Source organism: Euprymna scolopes, chromosome 20 (genome assembly GCF_053919585.1).
Source record: "Euprymna scolopes isolate OS-2025 chromosome 20, ASM5391958v1, whole genome shotgun sequence".
Lineage (NCBI taxonomy): Eukaryota > Metazoa > Mollusca > Cephalopoda > Sepiida > Sepiolidae > Euprymna > Euprymna scolopes.
In genome coordinates, this window is record NC_136501.1 from 37,755,608 (window position 1) to 37,765,607 (window position 10,000).

The following is a 10,000-nucleotide window of genomic DNA, read 5'->3' on the forward strand; positions in this document are numbered from 1 at the left end:
CAAAAATTTATTGATCAAAATACATACCATCAGAATCAACACACTTTTGCCAACGTAAAACAAATGTATTTGTGTCATTAACATAAAAAATCTTGTGTTGTGGTGGCGATAATGTCCATGAAGGCGTTTTGATATCACTTAGGTTTTTTAAGCATTTCTCAAACAGAAACTTGTTGGGATGCTTGAAAAAGTGGTTGTTGGTAGGCAAGAAATTTGGAGAGTATGGTGGATGAGGCAGAGTTTTGGAATCCAATTCATTCTACTTCTACAGGGTCGGTTTAGAAATGTGCGTGTTTAGCATTGTCATGGAGGAGAATTGGGCTTTTTTAGTTGACTAATGCTGGGTGTTGTTGTTGAAGTTTCTGATGCATTTCATTCATTTGTTGACAGTACTTCACCACCATAATGGTTTCGCCTACATTCAAAAATCTAATGGATAAGACCGGTCACAGTATGACCTTCTTTTGGTACAACCCTGGCTTTAGGAAGTGTTGAGGAGCTTCATCAGTGTCTAACCACTGAACTGAGTGACGCTGGTTGTCATAAAGAATCCACTTTTAATCACAAGTCACAACCAGGTCAAGAAACGGGAAGATGACACATCATAGTGGTGTTTCTTTTGGTGGTCATTCAATTTGTTAGGCATCCATTTATCAAGTTGTTTAGTCTTTCCAATCTCTCTCAAGTCGTTGGAAGTCATTAAGTCTAATTCAGATGCAAATTCTCGAACATGTTGTGCATGGATTGGCTTCGACTAATGTTCTTAATTGATTGTTGTCAACATCCAATCGCTGGCCACTATGCACATCATCTTTAAGACTCTTGTCGCCACCGCAAAGTTTCTTAAACCACCATTGTGCAGTATGTTCAGTAGTGGTTCTTGGGCCAAACACTTTGTTGATATCGCGAACTTTCAGCAGTTTAAATTGAAATAAGAAAATTGTGTGAATTTGCTTTTTTTCCATCTTTTATTCAACATTCTGAAAAGAAGACATAATTGTTTTAAAGCGATTGAAATTAAAACAATTAGAGAGAAAAACGCTATTTAAAAAGATATATAAAACAAAGGTATTATAATAAAAACTTTATTTGAAAATATATCATTTGAAATTAAAATTAAAAATTCTGGAAGAACTTTTTTCTCAACCTAATATATATATATGTATATATATATAAACACTGGAGTTTCATTGGATTTATATCATTTAGAAAACAACAATACAAGTACTATACATACACACACACACACATATTTATGTGTGTGTATATATATATGATTGTGTGTGTGTGTGTGTGTGTGTGTGTGTGTGTGTGTGTGTGTGTGTGTGTGTGTGTGTGTGTGTGTGAATATATAGAGAGATATAGAGAAAGGGGGTGAGAAATAAAGCAACAGAGAGCAAGAGAGACTACGTCAAGCGATATCTGGCCTAGAAGTGCACAGACCCAACTCTAATCTCTGAACAATATGGAACTAGTCCTAATTGGAAACATTTTGTTTTACAGATGATTCACTTGTATACTATAAACGCCACTCTTATATTATAATTATTTTTTTCAAATATCTATCTGAGCTTATTTGCTTGTTTTCTTTTCATTTTTCTCCTTTTTTTTTTTTTGTTCTTTTTGAGTATTTGTCAGACTATGATGCCTTGCTATTATGAATAACAAGAAAACATTGTCTACATTTGGATTGATTTCCATGTCTTAAAATGGACCAATGGAAAGAAGTCCACCATATGCATGCAAGGAAACAATGTCTTTTTTTTTTCAAACGAATTAAACACAAACAGAAACATTTTCGCGTGTGTATACTAATAATATTCTATTTAAAATTGATCAGTTTTTAACTCACATAACTTTTACTGACATCATCATCATCATTATTATTATTATTATGATTATGATGATGATGATGATGTTATTTTAGCAGTGTTGAAAACATACAAAAATGAGTCTAAATGAATCTGTTTTTACTATCAATGAAAGTTTAATTTCAGGAACGTTGATACTTTTTCTTCACATTTTTTTCTTTAATGTTTACAACTTTTTCAGTGTTCAGAAATACAAGTCTGATTTATCAAATTTTTACATTAAAAATTACACATTTTCAGAGTTGGTAGATCAAACGCTGGTTCCACATTGATGTGATTTAATTTATTCTTTTTCTTAGCAAAAATGATTATGAAGATATTTGTCACATATTTCCAAATAATTCATAAATTGTACTCAATTCTCTGAATTAGATATTCGTTATAAAATGATCGTTATTTTATTTTTTATTGCTCATCCTTTTTTAAAATCTGTATTTATCATATCTTTTAGTGTATATAAATCTTACTATTGCATGGAGTATCGTTTATCAATATAGAGAAAAATCAAGTTAAACCATAGTTATAAAAATAAAAAAATATTAATAAAATGGAAATATGTGTATATATATATATATATATATATATATATATATATATATATATATATATATATATATATATATATATATATATATTATTAAGTGTTTATATTTAACATTTTAAAATTCATGTGATTCCATGGTATACTTACTGTAATCTAACCATCAATATTGATTAAAAATAACTGTTTAATAACGTAAATAATCATGATACACAATTAGTATAACTTAACATTTCTCATCATGTGACATTTAATCAACATTTTTGTCATCTACGTTCTCCAACCAATGACATGTTGCTTCCCCTCTGTTTTGAAGCTGCAGTATTCAGACTCTGAGGAGGTAACTATCTTCCATTTCTGTTTTGAACTTTTTCAACTGTCTTGCACTTCAGCTAATCAAACTAAACACATAACAAATAGAGCAGCTAGACTGCCTGCCCTTCAGAGCTTCTGTTTAGTAAACACTATAAACCACTCTTTATTTGCCTTTTTCTTAAATATTTCTCAAATTAGAATATTTAGACATTATTATTACCACATGCATGCTTAGCTATTTTCTTTTAATTATTTTAACCATTCAGTTTTATTCGAAAATCTTTTGGATTCAGATAAAGTTATCTTTCAGCATCTCTCTTTTATTAAGTTCTTTCTGAATAATTCTTTTTTGTTTTTGAAGCATGGAACAGTTGACATGTTATATCTTACATGTATCTAAACTATTGGATGTATTTGAGAATAAATATTAATTATTTTGAACAAATATTATTAAGCATGAAAGCTGGTGTTTCTTTACTTTCTTTTAAAGAAATAAGCCAACAATTTACTATTATTAAAATAAACAATGAAGCTAATTTTTTAAGAAAAATTTCATTACAAAAAAATATTAAATCCAAAACTTAACATTTTTCTCAATGTTTCTATATTTGTAGATACACGATCTGTTCCATGTAAACTTTTTGTCAGTTAACTTACACTGACACTAATTTTGTCATCATTGTATATACATTATTTTAATGCATGACTGTGGTAATGGTTCTATAACAACACTTTTTTTTGTCTATCACATTTTGAATTTGTTTCTTTTCTATTCATAGATCTATATCAATTTTGATAAACATACACACACATGTATATATGGGTTGTTTAGCTTACATCGACAAGTAGAGGTTTCAGCTTTTGTGATCTCCTCAAAGTCAGTTCATTATTTAACCCTTACATAATGAATTCGCTCTGAGGAGATTGCAAAAACGTAAATCTTCACTTGTCAATATAAGCCAAACAACGTATATGTATACCTATTCTGCTAATAACTATTGGATCAAATATATACCTTATACATTACCTAGTAATAGGTCTAAACTTATCCATATATATATATATTTTTTTTTATATGGATAAGTTATATATATATATATATATATATATATATATATATATATATATATATATATATATATATAGTTGTATCCACGTGCATTCCTTTTGATAAATATGTATGGATAAAAAGTAGATAAAAAAAATATATAAATGTTTATATCTTTTCTGCATTTATTTCTTATGTATTGACGTGTAGGAATACAAAATCTCTTTTGAAACATTTTCATTTTCTTTCGAAAGACTTTTTGTATTCCTACATGTTAACACATATGAAATAAATACAGAAAAGATATAAACATTTATATATTTTTCGTATTTATTTTTATCCATATATATATATATACATATATATATATATATATATATATATATATATATATATATATATAATTCAGTCAAAGATTTTCTTTAGAATTCCATTGCTATTAATTGTATCAGATTCTCAAATTGCTAATTGCATGGTTAAGTAAAAATCACCTTAATTAAAAACAAGTTATAAAATATCCTTAAACCATTCAACAATAAAAGGAAACTTTTCATTAGTTTCAACTTGTATCTCCATTTGTATCTGGAATAATTAAGTCTATTATTTATTCCAATTTATTAGATAATTCCGCATTAAATATAAATGTGGGCACATGTAGATATATTAATATTTGCAAAACAATAAGCAACCTGATATATCTACATGTTTCTGCAAATGTGCACAATGCTCAATTAACTAAATAACACTTTTGAATCCACGATTAATTATAATGTTCTAAGAAAAGCACGACGCATTCTTGGTCAATAAGTATGTATTTTAATATTTGTAGATTCTTTTTACAAAGGCGTTTACAGATTTGACACAATCTTTCAAAATTTAAATATTAACTGTTTAAAAATAATTGTAAAAATATTAATTATTCAAAATAATGTAACAGAATATATTTAACATACCACTAAGTAATAAAAATAATTTGATCAAATGTATTTTCGTTGCTTTTTTTAGTAGGCTTCAAATTTTTTAATCATATCTAGCGATGGCCAATTGACATTTTTCAGTATTCTTTTAAATATTTCAATTGGTGATGGCTGGATGTTATTCTGCTTATGTTCACCTGATTTTTGGGACGTAAACGTTAGGGTCATAACTATCACATGGAAATCATTTTTCCCAAATAGGAGATAACTCTAATCCCAATAAAGCTTTAAAATAATTAACTTATGGTTGTCTGCCTTTAATTTTGTTTCAAGGAAGTTTATTGGCTTTAAAATGTTATCATTCAGGGTCACTACTATTAGATAATATTTTCATTTCTTTGTCATCTCAAATTGTGACACTAACTTCAGCAGATCTGAGATTCAACTTAAACAATGTCTCAGAATTATCAGAATCTCAATATTTCTTTATTGTTAGAATAGTGTACACAAAATATTAAGTTCGACAAAATCAAAAATAATTTGGAATAAAAATAACATAATATTAGATATATATGAAATTATCTTCACAAAAATGCAAATACCTTTCATAAATACTTATTGAAAATGTAAAAATGATTGAATTTTCATATTACCATAAATGTATACATGAAGCCTTTATCTATGTTGAGATTTATGGTAGAATAAATAAGATACAGTTCAAAATATATTTTCTTGATGACATTCCTTTTTATCAGATATTTGTAAATATATTAGTATTGAACTAACTCTGAAAGTAGGCTGGAGCTTTCTTCTTCCTCTCTTTCATTAAACATGATCCAATTTGTATTTTACACTGTAAATTTTATGACTACTATATTTCCTATCATATAAAACTCTCCTATAATTTGACAAAGAAAATTTGGATAAAATAGAATCCCTATAATTTCGATGAACGTCGTTGCTCTCTCTCTCTCTCTCTCTCTCTCTCTCTCTCTCTCTCTCTCTCTCTCTCTCTCTCTTTCTCTCTCTCTCTTTTCAATAAGATTGCAAAATTTCGAATATTTGATATTACAATTTCATCATTTTTTGCTACACACATGTGGAGAATATAGAACTATTCTCTGTGAATGTGAGCAACGATTATACGTTGGATAATTATTGTTTATAATACACATATGGATCAATAATATATAACATATATGCCAAATAAAAGAAGATACCGATGAGAACTGACCACTTGGGCGTGCCAGTTTCGAATCACATCGGTTCCATAGTACTATTTTCACTAATTGATGTGGACAATTTTCATGTGGTCCCTCTTGTAAGTAATTGATCTTAAAGTGAACATGGGAAACTAATGCCAGAAACAGAATCAAGCCAGACAAAAAAACTGCACCATACTGATTCATATTAATAATGATGGTATTTGATTGTACAAAACGTTTCTTTAATCTTCATGTTATCAGTTTGCTGCTAAATATGAGTAGATCTTTTTTCAATTAAATTTGACAATCCAATTAAATATTGATATAATGGAAACAAAGAAAAAGGAGATTCTAATTACATGCAAAATATTAATTGTTTAAACTTTATGTTTATCTGAATATATTGGTTAACTTATTATCTGCCCAGAGTTAATGGCAGCTTTTTAAATTGTTAATTGAATAATAAAACTGCCGTGGTTATTTTGTATGTGAAAATGATATAATGTTAATATAAAATTATTTGCTTCTGTGCTTTGTGAAAACATACTTTATAATTCAAATGTTATAAACTGACTACACTTAGTCTTACTGTGTGAAATATTTATGGCTATTTTCACACAATATATTCATAGTATTTGGAATTAATTATTTGATTTCAACTTATGAATATAAGTGTTTTATTATTTTTTTTTCTTTTTGCATGTCACAATTTGAGATCAAGCAATAAATTAAGCATGCTGTTTTTTATCATTATCATTTTCACCACTATCATCATATTTTATCATTGTTATTATCATTATTAGCATGGCTTTTATACTATTAAATAAAAAGAAAAATATTGTAAAATTGTGAATGACTTAATTCTTTAGTTAAATGTTGATTTAATTAAAAAAAAAATTTTGTTTTATCAGAATGATTTTATTTAAATTGACATGAATCATAGGATGTTTTCTCTTTTTAGATCTTTACAATAAACCATATCTTTTACATAAAATTAAAATATAACCCCCTATATATGGGGATGTTTATTTGTGTTCAATTTGTATTGAATTATTATTATGGATAAATAGCCTATTAAATTGTTTGCAATTTAGTTGCTTATAAGCAAATACATCGAGCTAACAACTCTAAGCTTTGTTAATTTATATTGTACATTTTTAGTTAGTTGGACAGTTATTTTTCCTAAAGACGAGAATCATCAAAAATCAGCAATCAAATGTGTTAAATTCTGATTAGTTACAAAGTTTACATTTTTATTATCTAAGCTAGTTTTTTGTTCTCTGATTTTATATTGATCTGCAAATATATGAATCTATTTCTTTAGTGTGTCAGACAGTTGAACTGATTTCTTTTGTTCTCTATGTTGTTCCTTCAAGGTTTCAGAAAGTTGCTTCTATAGCTTTCGTCTGGTATATTATCCATATGGAAATATGTGATTTTATGACAATAGTGCAGAATAAAAGGATATTAGATGGAAAATTTTAACATTTAAAACAAAAGTTTCTAATAGAAACTATTCTTTTTATTTTCAGCAAAACATGCAATGAATATTGTGTGATAATTTTTACAGAGATTAATGTTTACTATTACTTTTTTTAGCTTTGAAATAACAGAAAAGAAATCTATATTTCCATGTAGATAGCATGCATGAAAGCCAAAGAAAAACTAAAACTATAACAACATATATAGCAACAAGGATGAATTCAGTTGTTTGAAAAATTATTGGAATCAGAATTACTGAAAAAATATCAGTTTAACCTTTGATATTTTGATGATATTGTCATTTCAAAAGCAAGAAAATATATTTTGAATTGTTTGGACTATTATTCTCATCTTGGTTGTTTTTTCCAAAGCGTTTTGGCTAATATAACCTCCGACTATCCTCAGGTGCATTCACACTGGATGTTATTGGTGAATAGTGAAAAATGTTGGGGTTTTTTTTTGGGGGGGTTGCTTTCCCAACGAACATAGCCATTAGAAATTCATGAAAGAATAGATCTGGATTTATTAAAACAAAAATATATCCTTTATAGAGAATTTGATTATTTATTCTAAGTGCGTAATAGTGAGAGCACTATTTCCAGCAACCGTTACCTTCTCTAAGTGAACATCAGCGAAAAGATCTGTTTTAATATTTTGCTTCATTTTGCTTAAGCTTTGACTAACCAACCTAGCTTGCATTTGATGTACCTTGCTGTAATGTTCATTTCTTGTGACATGTATTGTCGTTGGTGTGCAAAATCCTATAGTCAGGTACTGTGAACTCTTTTACATTGATCTGATCAAAGCTCTCTAATTTGCTTCCCTGATATCAGTCAATATCTTTAATATTCAATTTAACTCATGTTTATATGTATTAAATTATATTTCTACTTTTTTCTTTTCTAGCAACTAAAATTAAAAACTAGCTAATAACGCTATACAGTTTTATGAACCAGTATTAACCTACAGGTTACAATGAAAGAAGCAAAACAATTAAATTATTCAATTATTTAAGTAAAATAATTATTTTTAACAATTGCACTCATTCTTATGATACTTCAATTAATTTACTGTCATATATTATGATTGCTTTATTTTTTGAATGAGATGAAACTATTTAGCTATGTGCAATTTATTTCGTTTATTGAAATTTAAATAGGATTTTATATATTAAAAGAGTTCCTGTATTTTTCAATTAATATTAATAATAGAGATAAATGTTATTTATTTTTAAGTAATTTGACCAGAAAATATGGCATGGTAGCATAAATGAGAAAATTTATCTTAAGGTATATTAATTGTGCTTTACAATTAAAAAATAAATAAAACTTAATAAGTGAAAAGTAAACTGTTCGATCATAGCTGAGGGAAACTCAAAGGCTTTTTCCTTAGCTACTATACCGAGATAGAGGAGAGGGCGCTAGTCTTTTCCCAGAATTATTCCACTTGCCATTTACCCTCACCTTATAATGTGGAATGTTTATCAATGGGTCATCAAGAACGATTTTTTTAGCCTTTGGTATGACTTGACCAAGGACTGAACCCCAGCCTATCAGCAAACACTTTAGCCATTCTGCCAAATGAGCCTCCATGGTAGAAGGCTCATTTTCTATATGGGCAGCTAACAAAATCTTAATACTGATATTATTATGTTTATTATTTATTAGTTAGGAGAGTTCTCACATGAGTCATCACCAGTGATTATTAACTGACAAAAACAGATCGTATTCATTGGAATCCAAGTGACAGCAAATTTTTCTGAATTTCCAGTACTTTCACTTCTTTTGATCATCATAGCAAAGTCTTTAGTGTTGACGCAACAGCCGTTTATCATTGATGACTTTCTTTGAAATTTAAGCAACATTAGTTATCTTCAAGATTTCAGTGCTTCATGTGCTCTATCCGGTGGAGATTTAGTCAGTGCTTTACCCTTGTGGCCTTTTCATCCTCTCAGACACTTCACGCATATTTGATCTTGTGTGCTATTCAGTTTTGGTAGCGCAAACAATAGAGCTATTTTTGTAATTAGTTTTCTTGTAAGAATAAAAAAGAATATTAATTTAAATCTTGTTAGAAGCTTTTTTTTTCAATTTACACTATTTACTAATAGCTTAAAACGTATGGTTTGAATAGGTGTGATCAAAAACAATTGAATTTAAAATGAAAGAAATATATGTAAAAACAAATATTATAAATGTCCGTATCAGAGCATAGCATGAATAAATTACTACGCATGAACTAACATTTTAGAAAATAGATTGTAAACAGTCTTCAAAGACATACATTTTTAAGCTGATGACATTCTTGAATTTACTAACTGCTGATATCAGTCTGTAACGAGGAGTTGTCAGATAAAACAAGTTGCTGAGTCAATTTTGTCTATGAAAATTCACTAGCTTACTTTAGATCAAGTCTGCTTTAAATTAAATTTGCACAAAGTAATCCTTTTCATTGTCACCATTATGTTTTTGTCTATTTTAGTGTTTCTCTTTTATGTTAATATTTTAATTGTTGACTGATTAAAAATTATTATGTTTGTCTTTTGTTTTAATAAAAATGAACTGGTTTCAATCAAAATGAAATTATAATATAATTTCAGTATAACCAAATGTGGGCTCAGC

The 10,000-nt window shown here is 27.9% G+C and overlaps 1 protein-coding gene across 1 annotated transcript in view; it reads left to right on the forward strand.

Moving 5' to 3' along the window:
• LOC145241391 (voltage-dependent calcium channel type A subunit alpha-1-like) overlaps nt 1-10,000 on the forward strand; it is a 1,447,749-nt gene that overhangs the window by 1,377,104 nt on the left and 60,645 nt on the right. Inside the window, exon 48 of the mRNA XM_080104315.1 lies at nt 2,729-2,752. Within this exon, the coding sequence (XP_079960441.1) occupies nt 2,729-2,752 (24 nt within the window). The remainder of the gene's footprint in view (nt 1-2,728; nt 2,753-10,000) is intronic.